Source organism: Glandiceps talaboti, chromosome 7, assembly GCF_964340395.1.
Source record: "Glandiceps talaboti chromosome 7, keGlaTala1.1, whole genome shotgun sequence".
In the NCBI taxonomy this organism is placed as follows: domain Eukaryota; kingdom Metazoa; phylum Hemichordata; class Enteropneusta; family Spengelidae; genus Glandiceps; species Glandiceps talaboti.
Genome location: NC_135555.1, coordinates 25,623,109 through 25,643,066, shown reverse-complemented (window position 1 = coordinate 25,643,066; position 19,958 = coordinate 25,623,109). Strand labels below are relative to the sequence as shown.

General features: G+C 36.4%; 1 protein-coding gene across 1 annotated transcript in view; it reads right to left on the bottom strand.

Moving 5' to 3' along the window:
• Nucleotides 1–3,080: 3,080 nt before the first annotated feature.
• The window catches only part of LOC144438205 (phospholipid-transporting ATPase ABCA3-like), a 136,359-nt gene continuing 119,481 nt past the window's right edge, over nt 3,081–19,958 (bottom strand). The window contains exons 40-43 of the mRNA XM_078127249.1: nt 17,648–17,762; nt 14,017–14,139; nt 12,780–12,948; nt 3,081–11,307 (exon numbers count right to left, since the gene is read on the bottom strand). Of these exons, the coding sequence (XP_077983375.1) occupies nt 11,297–11,307; nt 12,780–12,948; nt 14,017–14,139; nt 17,648–17,762 (418 nt within the window). The 3' untranslated portion in view covers nt 3,081–11,296. The remainder of the gene's footprint in view (nt 11,308–12,779; nt 12,949–14,016; nt 14,140–17,647; nt 17,763–19,958) is intronic.

Genomic DNA, 19,958 nt, shown 5'->3' with positions numbered 1-19,958 from the left:
ACCTTTATGATTTTAGTCGTAGAACACAGGGGAATTCTGGGTATTTTCTTGACTGGTGACGTCAGTTTTTTATTTAGCTATGGCAAATATAGTAGAATAGAACAATAAACATAACTAATGATACGAATACATTTATATCACGTGTGTATTAAATGACATCATGTAGTCGATCTAATTACTATTTCAAAAACGTCAGTGACTGGACTAAGTGGTACCACATTTAAACTGAATGCCTTCCGTAAGGGGCAAATTAAGGCTTTAGATTTTCGTTCCTACACACAATAATTGTTGAAATGCAACATAATATTTGTGATTAGTTATGTTTTAAGTTACGTACCAAATTATATTGAATTTGAAGTATGCATTTTGATGATATAGCCTAATTATTGAAAACCATTAATTATGCAAATAACTCATTAAAACAAAAACCCTGTGATTAATATCATACTCATAACTTTATGATAATGTGTCAGTTTATACCATATATTGGGGTTATTTTGCCCCGGAATGTGGTTTGGTCCTTTAACATCTAAAGTTTATACAATATCAGATATTAATTTAACAAAGGATGACGTTTGTAAATGATGTACTGCGCAAGGCCGTGGTAGACCGAAGCAGATCGAGCCGAATCAACAAGGACCCAATACCACAATACAAAGAACGATTAAATAACAAGACCGCCCCAAAAATGTGGCTGAATAGAAAGAACGCACCCAGAAAGTTACTAAAATTGCGCCTTTTCGAGTCACAGCGCCCTCAGTGACAAACTTTACATTGTCTATGTATCTTATTGTAGCTTAGGTTGGGGTCAGAATTTACGACAGGGTCGCCTGGAGAGAAATAATTTTGGTCAAAAAAAAATTTGCAGCCCCCCCCCCCCTCTCTGCGCTTTCATGCCACCCCCAAAAAATGAACCCAAGAATTTTCGTAGCCCCCCCCCCCCCCCCACACACACACACATATTTAAATGTGTAATTATACATTACCCCGCTCCACTTCAGAGATGTACAGTATGGATGGTTCACTACATTAAGCTAACAGTGAAAATCAATTTCAGCGTCCATACATAACAATGAGAGATTTCTTTACAAATAGATGTGGGCTTTGCGAAAAAGATCTCACATTAGGCTGTACAGCGAGGTTTTTTCTTTCAATCGTGATTGTGGGCAGAAACAGCATCTCCATGATAGCTAGTGAGGAAGGTGTGTTCTATTGTACATAGAACTAGTACTACTGCTACCGACAGAATGATAGCTAGTGAGGAAGGTGTGTTCTATTGTACATAGAACTAGTACTACTGCTACCGACAGAATGATAGCTAGTGGGGAGGGTGTGTTCTATTGTACATAGAACTAGTACTACTGCTACCGACAGAATGATAGCTAGTGGGGAGGGTGTGTTCTATTGTACATAGAACTAGTACTACTGCTACTGACAGAATGATAGCTAGTGAGGAAGGTGTGTTCTATTGTACATAGAACTAGTACTACTGCTACTGACAGAATGATAGCTAGTGGGGAGGGTGTGTTCTATTGTACATAGAACTAGTACTACTGCTACCGACAGAATGATAGCTAGTGGGGAGGGTGTGTTCTATTGTACATAGAACTAGTACTACTGCTACTGACAGAATGATAGCTAGTGGGGAGGGTGTGTTCTATTGTACATAGAACTAGTACTACTGCTACTGACAGAATGATAGCTAGTGGGGAGGGTGTGTTCTATTGTACATAGAATTAGTACTACTGCTACTGACAGAATGATAGCTAGTGGGGAGGGTGTGTTCTATTGTACATAGAATTAGTACTACTGCTACTGACAGAATGATAGCTAGTGGGGAGGGTGTGTTCTATTGTACATAGAACTAGTACTACTGCTACCGACAGAATGATAGCTAGTGGGGAGGGTGTGTTCTATTGTACATAGAACTAGTACTACTGCTACTGACAGAATGATAGCTAGTGGGGAGGGTGTGTTCTATTGTACATAGAACTAGTACTACTGCTACTGACAGAATGATAGCTAGTGGGGAGGGTGTGTTCTATTGTACATAGAACTAGTACTACTGCTACTGACAGAATGATAGCTAGTGGGGAGGGTGTGTTCTATTGTACATAGAATTAGTACTACTGCTACTGACAGAATGATAGCTAGTGGGGAGGGTGTGTTCTATTGTACATAGAATTAGTACTACTGCTACCGACAGAATGATAGCTAGTGGGGAGGGTGTGTTCTATTGTACATAGAATTAGTACTACTGCTACTGACAGAATGATAGCTAGTGGGGAGGGTGTGTTCTATTGTACATAGAATTAGTACTACTGCTACTGACAGAATGATAGCTAGTGGGGAGGGTGTGTTCTATTGTACATAGAACTAGTACTACTGCTACTGACAGAATGCTTCGTGGAATAGACTTACTTTGGACTGTATTACATGAATTCGCGGAATGGCGAGGAATATTTGTTACAGTATATATGACATTGTTGTGAAAGTCTACGATGATTGGAATACAGTGGCGATCTCAGAATATTATTAGTAAGGCGTATTGCAAATAATCGCAAGATCTTATATGTTATCGATAAGTCACATCTACAAAATGTTTGATCAACTTATAGTTAGTGCGATATATCATCAAAAGTAAACTCATCAAAAAGTAAATGTTATGAAAGTGAATTGAAAAACAATTTAACAGTTGGAGAAGAAAAGATGTGTAAGTGTTCCAAAATGGACAGCAGATTTTTAAAAAGTTTTGGAACAAAGTTATAATAGTATTGGGGTTACGTTTTCCAGCAATAATAATAATACTGTAGAAGACTGTGAAAGGTAATGTCAAAGAAAATAGTTATACTAGAGACGTCTCCAGATGTCAACGTATAATTAAGTCTTGAAATGATTTGTTTAAGTGGCGTCACAAACCCAAATTGTTATGCAGTAAAGGAATTGAGAAATAGGAAAACACACACACACACACACACACACACACACATCGATGTGATTGCCATCTCCTTCTATTGATTGGGTATACGCAACTTTTCAATGAAAATGAACAATTCTAGCATGACAAAATAACATTTCAATAAGCACAACACCATATTTTATTACTGCACTATCCATTACGACACATTACAAACCTGAAACTTCAACTCTGTTTAAAACAAAACTGGATAAAGGAACTGCTGGCAGTAATGAAAGTTATCTTGAAAAGTACTTCACTAAATTATGAAGTATGTGCCAAAAAGAAACCACTGATAAAGTGTTCTTTGTGAGATTACACTTTGTCAGGAATTACAATAGCCTGTGTACAGTGCTAGTGTTTATAGACTCCACTGAGTGAAATACAGTAGCCTGTGTACAGAGCTAGTGTTTATAGACGCCACTGAGTGAAATACATGCTAGAATTACAAAGGATAATTCTGTAACTAATTGCCTGACATGTACCCATAGTGGCACGGATAATAAACCAAAAGTTTAAGTATGTGGTATATGAATATTTCTGAAGTAATTAATTAAATTAATATATACACCATCATTCAAAGGCACTTGGTTTCAGAAAGATGATTGATTCATACATTCAATTTTGTAGCTGGTGAATATTGTATGTGTGTCAGTATTTGTATTTGTACCTCTAGCTGTTTCTGTGTGTGTGTGTGTGTCAATCTCTCTGTTAGTCTAGTTCCTATATAGTATCATTACCATTTACTCCTCCACTCACATAGTCTAGTTCCTATACAGTATCATTACCATTTACACCTCCACTCACAGTCTAGTTCCTATACAGTATCATTACTATTTACACCTCCACTCACTAGTCTAGTTCCTATACGGTATCATTACCATTTACACCTCCACTCACAGTCTAGTTCATATACAGTATCATTACCATTTACACCTCCACTCACTGGTCTAGTTCCTATACGGTATCGTTGCCATTTACACCTCCACTCACTAGTCTAGTTCCTATACAGTATCGTTACCATTTACACCTCCACTAGTTTAGTTCCTATACAGTATCGTTACCATTTAAACCTCCACTAGTCTAGTTCCTATACAGTATCGTTACCATTTAAACCTCCACTAGTCTAGTTCCTATACAGTATCGTTACCATTTAAACCTCCACTAGTCTAGTTCCTATACGGTATCGTTACCATTTACACCTCCACTCACTAGTCTAGTTCCTATACAGTATCGTTACCATTTACACCTCCACTCACAGTCTAGTCCAAATACAGTATCATTACCATTTACACCTCCACTCACATAGTCTAGTTCCTATACGGTATCATTACCATTTACACCTCCACTCACTAGTCTAGTTCCTATACAGTATCGTTACCATTTACACCTCCACTCACTGGTCTAGTTCCTATACGGTATCATTACCATTTACACCTCCACTCACAGTCTAGTTCCTATACAGTATCGTTACCATTTACACCTCCACTCACTAATCTAGTTCCTATACAGTATCATTACCATTTACACCTCTACGACTCACATAGTCTAGTTCCTATACAGTAGCATTACCATTTACACCTCCACTCTCAGTCTAGTTCCTTTACGGTATTGTTACCATTTACACCTCCACTCACAGTACTGTTCCTATACGGTATCATTACTATTTACGCCTCCACTCACAGTCTAGTTCATATGCAGTATCATTACCATTTACACCTCCACTCACATAGTCTAGTTCCTATACGGTATCATTACTATTTCCACCTCCAATCACGGTCTAGTTAGAAACCACACTGACATCAAGACTATCTATCTGTCTGTCTGTCTGTCTGTCTGTCTGTCTGTCTGTCTGTGTCTGAATCTATCTGTACCTTATCTTATCTGTATGTGTATTTGTATCTGTATCATTTTGTATTTGTATTAAATTTTGTATTTGTATTCATATTGGTATTCATATTTGTATTTGTGTCCGTATTTGTATTCATATTTGTATCAAATTTTGTATTTGTATTTGTATTTATATTTGTACCTGTATTTATATTTATATTTGTATTAAATTTTGTACTTTTATTTGTATTAAATTTTGTACTTTTATTTGTATTTGTATTTGTATTTGTATTTGTATTTATATTTATATTTGTATATGTATTTTTATTTGCATTACATTTTGTATTTGTATTTGTATTAAATGTTGTATTTGTATTTGTATTTCTATTTGTATAGGAACAGAGAAGTGGTATAAGATCAATAGTTATATTACTTACATTTGTAACAAGTTACTGAATTGAACAGTTCTATACATTGATAAAGTTAAGGCACAGCATGTTACAATTCTAAAACTCATGGCTTTGATAGATGCTAGTGACGCCATATTGTTTTTATGGGTACATGATTAGTCACCTTCTTTGATATAAAGTGCTGATACAGCTGACCCTGACACTTGTTTTGGTAGTACTATCTCAAGAAGCTCTTTAGCTCAGAGACTTGTCTTGGTGTTATTATCTCAAACACATCTCTATCAAAGAGATTTATCATAGTTTTACTATATCTCAAGAAGCTCTTGGTGTGGAGAACTTCTTGAGATAGTAACACCAACTTCAAAACAGGTCTCTGTGATAGAGCTGTAGAATGTATGTCCATTTCAAATACCAGAATGCAACCGAGCTATTAAAAACATTTTCAATGAAATTTACAAGTGACAAAGTTCTACTCTTTAAAAACAAAAACAATGTAGACTGTATACTATTAACACTGTATATTGAACAAAATATAGACAGTCACCATTATTAATAGGTTTATACAGAACTTCTGGAATTCAAAAAAGGGAATCTCTCAATCTTTACAAACATTTAAATAACTGTTCTAACATTCACATTCATGTAAATAAGTTACAACATACAATTAACAATGATATGTTTGAAGACATTAAATAAGCTGGTGTCTAAAATATGGTCCAACAATTAGTTGCCAACTTGAAATGTAATATGGTCCTAGAATGGTAGTTGGCAACTTGAAATGCAATATGCTGGTGTCTAAAATATGGTCCCAGAATGGTAGTTACCGACTTGAAAACCTTGTACATAGCAATGTCTTCTTACAACATAAATGGCTATTTATTGACCTCAATATATACAGGTCATGGAGAAAATGTTAGAATTAGTACAGTATGAGATCAGTCTGATTTCCTCTCATAATATTGGTGTTGACAACTAAATCATTTCTAAATTAAAAAACAACCATTTCCAACCCTAAAATCGATAATTAAGGTCAAAGAATATTCTGTTCCATCCTCAATAGTGATGTTCGGTTGTGTGTCGCATTGTATCAGAAGAACATCCAAGGTCTAGCAGTTAGACTATGTTGACAATTGCATGGTGTCTCGATCTTGGCACAAAAATTACAAAGTTGTTCAGAAATTTGCTATGTAACTTTGAAGATGGTGATCAAGGTCAAAGGTCGGTGTTTGACTTGAAAGCTTATACTACAAAATATGCACAGACACTTTATTTAGTGCTATTACACACATGTACAAAACATAGGAGGTAAATAAATAATTTGTTGATTGAGCTGAAGATGAAGGTAATTATCAAATGTTACAGTCTTAAAATAGAAATCTGACACTATCCTTTTCTTGTTTGACAATGTCTTTCCACCTGGGTAATTAGCGTAAGCAGAGGATGTGTAAATGTGGTTAGTATGGCACAAAGTTCCACCTTTGACTTAATTTACCCATGGTGATATTTCTCCTGGGATCTGTAGGAAATCAAAAGTGGTACTGAGTTTTGTTCTACCCCTGGACAGAAATGGTGCCATGGGTAAATTAGACTTTTTGTTTAGTGTGACCTCTGATAATATAGGACTGGTATAAACACTTGAATGAAGTCTCTCTACATTGAAATAATTGTCTGGTTTAAACTGCTCCCTTTCAAAGGTTACATGACCATAATATAGTAACTATATTTTGGAAAGTTTGCAACCAAAAATCACTTTGCATTACAAAGACAACATAATACTCACATCTTGCACTTAAAAGTGCCATCAAAACATTACAGGATTTTTTTCTTGCATTCCTAAGTACCAAATTTCTTGATTGTATTGACTGGTCTTATTTTTTTATTTCATCAATTATTGCAAAGTCATTTCACTTTTTAACATATTTCATCAGTCTCCTTAACTTAATGACAAATTTCCTAAAAGCCTCAAGTGAAATCTTCAGCCATGGTCAGTTTTTCCACAGTCCTTTGTAATGTCAAGTGTCAAATTTCAACTCTATAAGCCAATGGCATTACTGGATTACATGCATATACAGATCTAGGAATTGTTGCCATTAGATCGGTGGATTATTCAGTATAAAAGATTCATTCTAGTGTATACCACTAATGACAACATTACAAAATATCTACATAACAAAGAAAACATGCAAAAAATATTAAATGCGCTATTGAATCATTGTTCTCTTGGTTAACATATATTTATTCATACGGGTTGGTAAAATTTGTTAAATAAATTCAAATATACTGATATATTGATTAAAACACTACATATGGTGATAAAAAAGTAAACAAGTAAAATGTGACCAAATATGCCACTGTATATAAATAGAATATTATATACTTGGTCACGTGACCCATTCACTCTACCATGCATAATTATTGGCAAGCCTTTTGTCCAATTTATCTTATGTTTTAGTTGACAAGTACAGTATTAAAGTGTACATGCAAAGGGTGATACTTTTTTCCTCATGTTTATTTTGCCATAAAAATAAAGGACATGGGGTTTCGTGATAGTATATATATTATTAGAATCGGCCGCTAGCAGTAACGATAGTTCCTCTGGCAGTGAATGAGTGAGGACGGTGGTGGTCAACCACAAAGACTGAATGACACTGCTTTATAAGCTTTTTTTTAATGTAAATTTCACAGAAAAATGTAGTCATGGCAAGTACACATTATATGTAATACTAATAGTATACCTGTGTTTAAATATCCATCATGCAAGTTTAGTGCTTGTTTTCTGACTGTGACTTGCTGTCTTGTACCGCAACATGGACCATCCAGTGTAGGTGCACGTCCAACTCATGTTTCCAAAACATTGCTATCATACTGAGGATATTTTATGAAGCTAACTTGCTTTCTTGATTCATGAAAACATCATTTCAAATTATTTTATATGTTTTCCTTTTTTTTCACTTTGATCATGGCTACACCGGTGGTGTGGAGAACCCCAGCCCCAATAACATTTACCGGCTTTCACTGTCCAGTTTTTATGCGTCGTTTCAACTGCCTTCACCCATTACCTACTCAGTTATATCACTCGGAAATGTGTGTAGGGTGATCGTTTCACTGTGGGTGCTGCTGACAAATCACCAAGGAACCATACGTTGCCAGAAGACTAAACTGGTACACCACAATATGTACAGTTACAGATTATACTATATGGCAAGCGTAATTAGTAATTCATAAGTAAACATTACACAAAGGCTTAGAAGGCTTTTGTAATACCGTGGGACCTCGACACCTTTTGTGAGCTGGTTGAGGTGCTAAAGTTAGTTGAAGCAAGTATTTTTGCGACTTTTTTGCCAATGCGCGTAATATTTTGAGGTATGAATGCAATTTCATTTATTTTTATGGCAAAATAAACATAATAATGAACAAGTCATTGAGAATGACATAGTCCCCGCTATGATTGGGTTTTAAGGAACTGGCACTTTATGTTGTCATTTTCAAACCTGGTTAATGTTGTTTGGCCTCATATGGTTGTTTTTAGGGTGAGGATTGGTATGGTATGTTTGAGTGCACTAGTAATATTCGTTGAACATGGAACATGCCTACTCATGTTGTATCTCCTCGTTGGACATGGGACATGTCTACTCTTCAAGATGACGTCATGGAATAAACCATTCAACAATAAAGGATGGGTCGGGTATGGGGGTGGGGTGGGGGGGGGAACCTGTTCAAGCACGTCTGAGTTATGGCTTTGGACATGAAAACTGCAACAACAAAATGGCTGCCAGGCAACCATATCGGATTGTATTACGATGAAAATGGATATGCACATGTATGTCACAGAACACTGTGCTAATACCAACTTTGAATGAGATCTGTTCAAGCATGTCTGAGTTATGGCTTTGGACATGGAAAATTCGCAAACAAAATGGCTGCTAGGCGGACATATTGGATCGTATCATGAAACAAATTGACGTGCATATGTATGCCATAGTATGTTGCCCCTGTACCAAGTTTGAAAAATATCGGCCCAGGCATCTCCAACAAACGGCTCCGGATGGACGATACCCAATCCATAAGTCCCCGTCCCATAGACTAAAAAAATTATCAACCTTTGCATGTACACTTTAATATTCTTCTACACTCCAAATGTGTACATTCTTGCAACCCAAACAATGAAAATAAGGTTCATTCTTGTCAAAATGTGTACATTCTTGCAACCTCAACAGTGAAAGTATGTTCATTCTTGTCAAAATGTGTACATTCTTGCAACATCAACAGTGAAAGTATGTTCATTCTTGCAACCCCAACACTGAAAGTATGTTCATTCTTGTCTTCCATACAAGGTATGTTCATTCTTGTAAACCCATATGTACAATGCAATTTACACTACATAATCTACTAGAATCAAAGTGTATAATTATTCTTATAAAACAGTCCCTGTAATAATGTACTACACATTAAGTAAGTAGTTAGGGTCAGTCCATATGTCACTGGACAAATGTATTTCTTCATATACTTCACCCTTGAATGTGTACAATACGACACTGTGTGGTATTTTTGAATACAATAATTAAGCATATATTGCACAGCCTCAACGTCGTGCTATAGAAGTCAGAAAACATACATTGTTAACTATCACCTAATGGGTGTAGTCGCAATTCATTGCATTACAAATAGTAGTATATAGTGTTCTCATGACATTACAGGTAGTAGGTAATGTGTTCTCTTGTCCAAGGTCAACATGTTTGTTAAATTGTTTTGTCTGATAGGATTATATACCTTAAAAAACTTGTTTGTGATAGACTATAGTTATAATGGGTAGAAACTATTTCATTTTTATTACAGAAATATAAAATAATTCAAATTTGTAATCATATCCTGTAACAAATTTGATAAATTTTAATTAAAAATATTGCAAGTTATCATTTAGACGATGACACTGACTGGACTTACGTTGTTGTACACGTCTTTCACATTATTAAGGGACACAAGCTGACATTGATGCTGTATATTTAAAAGTCATAGTATTCTACTTACTGATGTATTACCATTACTTTCACCTGACAGAACTAAAACCTGGTATTAAGACATAACATATATAGTAAACGATCCGATGACATAATTTTTTATACATACCAAAAAACGTCAAGGAATCCCTACTCTGTAATCAACTCTTCTAACAATGCCAGGAAGTAATTGTAATATCATAGAAGACATGCATCAACTGTATTTAATTTAATATTATGTTATGTTATAATAGTTGAATCAAGTTTTTATGTAAGTATTTTTTACTTGTGTAAAAAGTTCATAAGGTCAGCTTATGTCACTTTAAAGTGACACTGATTATTAGAGTAAGACACCACTTACAATAGAGAGTCAATTACAATTTGAACTTTGTAAATAACTCTATTAAAGTTCTGATCAAGTCCAATTTGATAGCATCAGGTAGTGTGTATATTAGTAATTTTGTTTAGTGGTTGACATTTATACGTCTTCAAGAATCACGACTTGTCTTTACATCTTTGAAGACACCAAATTGATTTCTGCATAAATAGGAGTGTTCAATTTACATAGTCTAATTACACTAGTGGTTTATTAATTTAACAATGCAATGCCAAATGTGATTACCAAGTTTTCAATATGGCTGCTTTAATGATCATTCATACATAGTGTCAAAAGCTGCTGTTTCTCCATTTTATTACTGCTATAAATGCAGTTTTCTTATTGGTCAGTAAGTTGTACTTCCCTGCCAGTCTCCAAGGGCGCAAAATGGAATGAAAATTTAGTCCTCGATAATAAGCATACTTTGTCATACAAACTGTACATTAACCAGGTGGTTTGAGTACATTAATATGCAAATACAAGTACAAGTACATGAGGCATGATGCTTGTTGTCATCTCTCAATAGTATCTGTACATTAACTTTGGCACCAGTCACATCATTATACTAACATGAAAACAGTGATGTAGTAGTGTTAGAGATGGAATGGAATGTATGAGGTAGTAGAAATGACAGTGATGTAGTAGGGTTAGAGATGGAATGGAATGTATGAGGTAGTAGAAATAACAGTGATGTAGTAGGGTATCTTCATTCTTGAGTGAAAATGCATCATGGTGATTCTAGAAAAAAATAACATATGAACAAAATAAGATCTTTATAGAACTGCATGCATGGTATTATTATTTCAATGGCTTTGACTGAAAACAACATTTAATAATAAAGGTATTTACTGGTTATTGATAGCAGTAAACAAATACACACTAAAATATCATGAGTAAATAGCTGAAGTAGCAAACAAACAAGCAAACAAACAAACAACAAACAAGCAAGCAAGCACATGCATATTACCAGTTACAACAAACAGTGACTGAATGGTTTAACAAACACACAAATGCTATAATAGATTTTGCAGAAGATTTTAGAGCTTAATTTTCAAACAATTTGACAACATCTATAGCTATCAATGTAATGTAACTGATATTCAAAGATGATGTATCATAAATGTGACGATGTGAAATCACGTAAATATGTAATATATAATCTTTACAGTTTTGATATATATTAAATTGTTCAACTTACATTGGCCATAAATTGTGTATTTTGTACAAAGACTGGTAACTTTATCTGAAACTGCCACCACCTGTCAACCACCCTACTAATATGCAGATAGGTTTATGGGGAAACAGCCACCACCTGTCAACTACCTTACTAATATGCAGATAGGTTTATAGGGAAACTGCCACCACCTGTCAACCACCCTACTAATCTGCAAATTAGTTTATAGGGAAACTGTCACCACCTGTCAACTATCTTACTGATAAGCAAATTGGTTTATGGGGAAACTGGCAACATCTGCCAACTACCCTACAAATATGCAAATTGGTTTATAGGGAAACTGTCACCACCTGCCAACCACCTTACTAATATGCAGATAGGTTTATGGGGAAACTGTCACCATCTGCCACCCACCCTACTAATATGCAGATAGGTTTATAGGGAAACTGCTACCACCTGTCAACCACCCTACTAATATGCAGATAGGTTTATGGGGAAACTACCACCACCTGTCAACCACCCTACTAATATGCAGATAGGTTTATAGGGAAACTGCTACCACCTGTCAACCACCCTACTAATATGCAGATAGGTTTATAGGGAAACTGTCACCACCTGTCAACTACCCTACTAATATGCAGATAGGTTCATAGGGAAATTGTCACCACCTGTCAACCACCCTACTTATATGCAGATAGGTTTATGGGGAAACTACCACCACCTGTCAACCACCCTACTAATATGCAGATAGGTTTATGGGGAAATTACCCTACTAATATCAACATGAAGACTATAATTATGACACCTAGCATACATATAAATCAAGTACACAGGCAGCAAAGCTAATAAAAGTAATAACAAAAGAGATCTCTGCAGACAAGTTCTTTTCTTTAACAAAGTTTGGAAAGTAGAGCAAAAGAAATATTTAGTCAAAGCATTTAGTTTTGTGAGTCTACTAGTCAACTCTATTTCTTAGTCATACTTGTACGACTCATCATTTGCATACGAAGATGAGGCATATCTTGAGATATATTACCATAGGATGGATTGACAACACCATCAACACCATTGACTGGATTGACCACCAAACCATCACCACCACTGACTGCCGCCACCGAGTAGGACACCTCAGCATTCTTAGGTTTGTGTTTTTTCTGATGCTTATCCATTTCTGAATGCTGCTGTTTGGCAAAATTCAGGAATACCTAGACACATGAAGTCAACATCAATTAATCTTTGCATTCAAGTATTTGCACAGTTTACTATATTAACTAAATTCAGATGTTCTCATATTTAACAATTTTACATGTAAACGAGCCTTCGATCTATTAAACTTGTATCTTTTGTGGCAAACTTACTGTGTGAATCTGAATGGTGTCTCTAGATACAAAAATTTATAATTCATTGACCAATGTGCTATTTGACCTTGAATATGGAGGTCAAAGGCAAAGGTAAAGGTATAAAGAGAAAGCTGACCTTTGGGACAGTTATAGACAATTAAATGAAGTCTTTGTTTATTCAACTTCTTGAGTTATGATAGAAAGAAAAATTCCATCCATTTCACCTTGAAAATGTTTGTCAAGGTCAAAGGTCAATGTCTCATTAGAAAGCTCATCATTGGTAATGTGAGGGCAGACACTTGAACAGTGTCCATATGTATCAAATGTTTGGTGATACCAGGTAAAATGTGCTTGTGTATCACAAACATGGCTGCGATTTTGCTACTCAGGTCAAGGTTGTGAAATTAAGTGACATGCATATGAGTCACATATCAAAAACCAAGACATGATTAAAATATCACCATCACTTATATTTTATTTATCACTTATATTGAATATTTTATTCAAAAAGCTGTGAAAATTTGGCAATTTGAAGCCTTTCAAGGTCAAAGGTCAGGGTCTTAAAAGAAAGCTCATATTGAACACATATTGCCTGGCCATGAGGGCTATAGCACCCGTTTATTACACCCGAGGGACTGTGAGTTACCAGAATCACATGCTATTTCCTGAGGCCGAAGGCCGAGGGAAATAGTATGTAATTCTGGTAACTCACAGTCCCATGTGATAGCATTCTTGCCAAATGTAAATAGCTTTGAATTTTTCGTTCATTTTTGCTGAAAAATAATTTGTGTGATCTCAGCAAGTCCTATACAGTTGATTTGACTGCTTTCTTACTCTGCTATAAGAATGGCATGTAGGATAAAAAGTAACACTTTTTATTTCTTCTAAGGTTGCAAACTGGAATATTGCATATTTAATTTGGCTTTCACTTACTTGTTCTAGAGTGGTTTGACTAACGCTGTAATCAATGATATGTAAAGCTTCACGTTGCTGTTCTATTGCACCAAAAATAAATGACCAAGTCAGATCATTGTTTACTTGGTAGTGTAGCATACTCTGTCAATAATGAAAACACATAATGGTGAAAAATTAGTATATCATATTACAGTACTGTTATTATTGGAGTGGATAACAGTACTGTTATTACTGGAGTGGATTGCAGCACTGTTATTATTGGAGTGGATAACAGTACTGTTATTATTGGAGTGGATTACAGTACTGTTATTATTGGAGTGGATTTACAGTTACTGTACTGTTCTTATTGGAGTGGATTTACAGTACTGTTATTATTGGAGTGGATTTACAGTTACTGTACTGTTCTTATTGGAGTGGATTACAGTACAGTTATTATTGGAGTGGATTTACAGTTACTGTACTGTTCTTATTGGAGTGGATTACAGTACTGTTATTATTGGAGTGGATTTACAGTTACTGTACTGTTCTTATTGGAGTGGATTACAGTACTGTTATTATTGGAGTGGATTTACAGTTACAGTACTGTTATTATTGGAGTGGACTTACAGTTACTGTACTGTTCTTATTGGAGTGGATTACAGTACTGTTATTATTGGAGTGGATTTACAGTTACTGTACTGTTCTTATTGGAGTGGATTACAGTACTGTTATTATTGGAGTGGATTTACAGTTACATTACTGTTCTTATTGGAGTGGATTACAGTACTGTTATTATTGGAGTGGATTTACAGTTACTGTACTGTTCTTATGGGAGTGGATTTACAGTACTGTTCTTATTGGAGTGGATTACTGTACTGTTCTATATATATATTGGAGTGTAATAATGAAATTGGAGTGAATTTGCAGTACTGTTATTACTGGGATGGACTGCAATACTGTTATTACTGGAGTGGACTGCAGTACTGTTATTACTGGAGTGGATTGCAGTACTGCTATTATTGGAGTGGATTGCAGTACTGTTATTACTGGAGTGGATTACAGTACTGTTATTACTGGAGTGAATTGCAGTACTGCTATTACTGGAGTGAATTGTAGTACTGTTATTACTGGAGTGGATTGTAGTACTGTTATTACTGGACTGGATTACAGTACTGTTATTACTGGAGTGAATTGTAGTACTGTTATTACTGGAGTGGACTGCAGTACTGTTATTACTGGAGTGAATTGTAGTACTGTTATTACTAGCGTGGATTGCAGTACTGTTATTACTGGAGTGGATTGCAGTACTGTTATTACTGGCGTGGATTGCAGTACTGTTATTACTGGAGTGGATTGCAGTACTGTTATTACTGGCGTGGACTGCAGTACTGTTATTACTGGAGTGAACTGCAGTACTGTTATTACTGGAGTGAATTGTAGTACTGTTATTACTGGAGTGGACTGCAGTACTGTTATTACTGGAGTGAACTGCAGTACTGCTATTACTGGAGTGAATTGTAGTACTGTTATTACTGGAGTGGACTGCAGTACTGTTATTACTGGAGTGGACTGCAGTACTGTTATTACTGGAGTGAACTGCAGTACTGTTATTACTGGAGTGGATTGTAGTACTGTTATTACTGGAGTGAATTGCAGTACTGTTATTACTGGAGTGAATTGTAGTACTGTTATTACTGGAGTGAATTGCAGTACTGTTATTACTGGAGTGGATTGCAGTACTGTTATTACTGGAGTGGACTGCAGTACTGTTATTACTGGAGTGAACTGCAGTACTGTTATTACTGGAGTGAACTGCAGTACTTTTATTATTGGAGTGGGTTGCAGTACTGCTATTATTGGAGTGGACTGCAGTACTGTTATTACTGGCGTGGACTGCAGTACTGTTATTACTGGAGTGGACTGCAGTACTGTTATTACTGGAGTGGATTACAGTACTGTTATTACTGGAGTGGACTGCAGTACTGTTATTATTGGAGTGGATTGCAGTACTGTTATTACTGGAGTGGACTGCAGTACTGTTATTACTGGAGTGGACTGCAGTACTGTTATTACTGGAGTGAATTGTAGTACTGTTATTACTGGAGTGGACTGCAGTACTGTTATTACTGGAGTGGACTGAAGTACTGTTATTATTGGAGTGGGTTGCAGTACTGTTATTACTGGGATGGACTGCAGTACTGTTATTACTGGAGTGGATTACAGTACTTTTATTACTGGAGTGAATTACAGTACTGTTATTACTGGAGTGGATTCCAGTACTGTTATTACTGGAGTGGATTGCAGTACTGCTATTACTGGAGTGGATTGCATTACTGTTATTACTGGAGTGGACTGCAGTACTGTTATTACTGGAGTGGACTGCAGTACTGCTATTACTGGAGTGGACTGCAGTACTGCTATTATTGGAGTGGATTGCAGTACTGTTATTATTGGAGTGGATTGCAGTACTGTTATTACTGGAGTGGACTGCAGTACTGTTATTACTGGAGTGGACTGCAGTACTGTTATTACTGGAGTGGACTGCAGTACTGTTATTACTGGAGTGAATCGTAGTACTGTTATTACTGGAGTGGACTGCAGTACTGTTATTACTGGAGTGGACTGCAGTACTGTTATTATTGGAGTGGTTGCAGTACTGTTATTACTGGAGTGGATTACAGTACTGTTATTACTGGAGTGAATTACAGTACTGTTATTACTGGAGTGGATTGCAGTACTGTTATTACCGGAGTGGACTGCAGTACTGTTATTACCGGAGTGGATTGCAATACTGCTATTATTGGAGTGGATTACAGTACTGTTATTACTGGAGTGAATTACAGTACTGTTATTACTGGAGTGGATTGCAGTACTGTTATTACCGGAGTGGACTGCAGTACTGTTATTACCGGAGTGGATTGCAATACTGCTATTATTGGAGTGGATTGCAGTACTGTAATTACTGGCGTGGACTGCAGTACTGTTATTACTGGAGTGGACTGCAGTACTGTTATTACTGGAGTGGATTGCAGTACTGCTATTATTGGAGTGGGTTGCAGTACTGTTATTACTGGAGTGGATTGCAGTACTGTTATTACTGGAGTGGATTGCAGTACTGTTATAACTGGAGTGGACTGCAGTACTGTTATTACTGGAGTGGACTGCAGTACTGTTATTACTGGAGTGGATTGCAGTACTGTTATTACTGGAGTGAATTACAGTACTGCTATTATTGGAGTGGATTGCAGTACTGTTATTACTGGAGTGGATTGTAGTACTGTTATTACTGGAGTGGATTGCAGTACTGCTATTATTGGAGTGGATTGCAGTACTGTTATTACTGGAGTGGATTGCAGTACTGTTATTACTGGAGTGGAGTGTGAATTGTCAGTCTGACTATTGCCAGAGAAAGAAACAACAAATTATCAAATCAAATAAAATCATCATTTCATGCTTGCTGCTCCCTGTGGTTCAAATTGCCAACTTGTACTTGGTTTACAAGCATGGACCCAGGGAAAGTCAAAACTTAGAGGTCACAGGGCATAACTGTACTTGTTTCATATGCATTGACCCAGGGAAAAACAAAGTTCTGAGGTAAAAGGACCTACCTGTACTTGTTCTACAAGCATTGACCCAGGGAAAGTCAAAGTTCAAAGTTCAAATTACCTACCTGTACTTGTTCTACAAGTACTGAGCCTGGGAAAGTCGCTTCCACAAACTGCTTGACAATCTTAGGATCTCCCCCCTCTCCAACTTTGATTATCATTGTGTATCCCATACCAAACCTAACAGTGAAAACAAGAACAATTTACTAAACACATACTCTTTACAAATTAATGCTCTGAAGCCAATGATTACTCAGCATTACAGATATGGAAATAAACTAAATAACAGTCATGTGAGGGTTATCTTAATAATTGAGTGTCAACAAGTATGATTGATTACTTTTATTTCATATTGACACACATATTTATCGCTATCATTCACTGTTTTGAGACCTTTCACAGACAATTTACAATATCAAAATTACATTATACTCATAGGTCACAGTCTCAATTAGCAAGCCTCACTCTCTAAAACTATAGTGTTAGGGTTGAATCATTACTGCAGTGATTACCTCACTGTCTAGAGTAACTACTAGTGTTAGGGTTGAATCATTACTGCAGTGATTACCTCACTGTCTAGAGTAACTACTAGTGTTAGGGTTGAATCATTACAGCAGTGATTACCTCACTGTCTAGAGTAACTACTAGTGTTAGGGTTGAATCATTACTGCAGTGATTACCTCACTGTCTAGAGTAACTACTAGTGTTAGGGTTGAATCATTACTGCAGTGATTACCTCACTGTCTAGAGTAACTACTAGTGTTAGGGTTGAATCATTACAGCAGTGATTACCTCACTGTCTAGAGTAACCACTAGTGTTAGGGTTGAATCATTACTGCAGTGATTACCTCACTGTCTAGAGTAACTACTAGTGTTAGGGTTGAATCATTACTGCAGTGATTACCTCACTGTCTAGAGTAACCACTAGTGTTAGGGTTGAATCATTACTGCAGTGATTACCTCACTGTCTAGAGTAACTACTAGTGTTAGGGTTGAATCATTACTGCAGTGATTACCTCACTGTCTAGAGTAACCACTAGTGTTAGGGTTGAATCATTACTGCAGTGATTACCTCACTGTCTAGAGTAACTACTAGTGTTAGGGTTGAATCATTACTGCAGTGATTACCTCACTGTCTAGAGTAACTACTACTGTTAGGGTTGAATCATTACTGCAGTTATTACCTCACTGTCTGGAGTAACTACTAGTGTTAGGGTTGAATCATTACTGCAGTTATTACCTCACTGTCTGGAGTAACTACTAGTGTTAGGGTTGAATCATTACTGCAGTGATTACCTCACTGTCTAGAGTAACTACTAGTGTTAGGGTTGAATCATTACTGCAGTGATTACCTCACTGTCTAGAGTAACCACTAGTGTTAGGGTTGAATCATTACTGCCATGATTACCTCACTGTCTGGAGTAACTACTAGTGTTAGGGTTGAATCATTACTGCCGTGATTACCTCACTGTCTAGAGTAACCACTAGTGTTAGGGTTGAATCATTACTGCAGTGATTACCTCACTGTCTAGAGTAACCACTAGTGTTAGGGTTGAATCATTACTGCAGTGATTACCTCACTGTCTAGAGTAACTACTAGTGTTAGGGTTGAATCATTACTGCAGTGATTACCTCACTGTCTGGAGTAACCACTAGTGTTAGGGTTGAATCATTACTGCAGTGATTACCTCACTGTCTAGAGTAACCACTAGTGTTAGGGTTGAATCATTACTGCAGTGATTACCTCACTGTCTAGAGTAACCACTAGTGTTAGGGTTGAATCATTACTGCAGTGATTACCTCACTGTCTAGAGTAACCACTAGTGTTAGGGTTGAATCATTACTGCAGTGATTACCTCACTGTCTAGAGTAACTACTAGTGTTAGGGTTGAATCATTACTGCAGTGATTACCTCACTGTCTAGAGTAACCACTAGTGTTAGGGTTGAATCATTACTGCAGTGATTACCTCACTCTCTAAAACTATAGTGTTAGGGTTGAATCATTACTGCAGTGATTACCTCACTGTCTAGAGTAACTACTAGTGTTAGGGTTGAATCATTACTGCAGTGATTACCTCACTGTCTAGAGTAACCACTAGTGTTAGGGTTGAATCATTACTGCAGTGATTACCTCACTGTCTAGAGTAACTACTAGTGTTAGGGTTGAATCATTACTGCAGTGAATACCTCACTGTCTAGAGTAACTACTAGTGTTAGGGTTGAATCATTACTGCAGTGATTACCTCACTGTCTAGAGTAACTACTAGTGTTAGGGTTGAATCATTACTGCAGTGATTACCTCACTGTCTAGAGTAACTACTAGTGTTAGGGTTGAATCATTACTGCAGTGATTACCTCACTGTCTAGAGTAACCA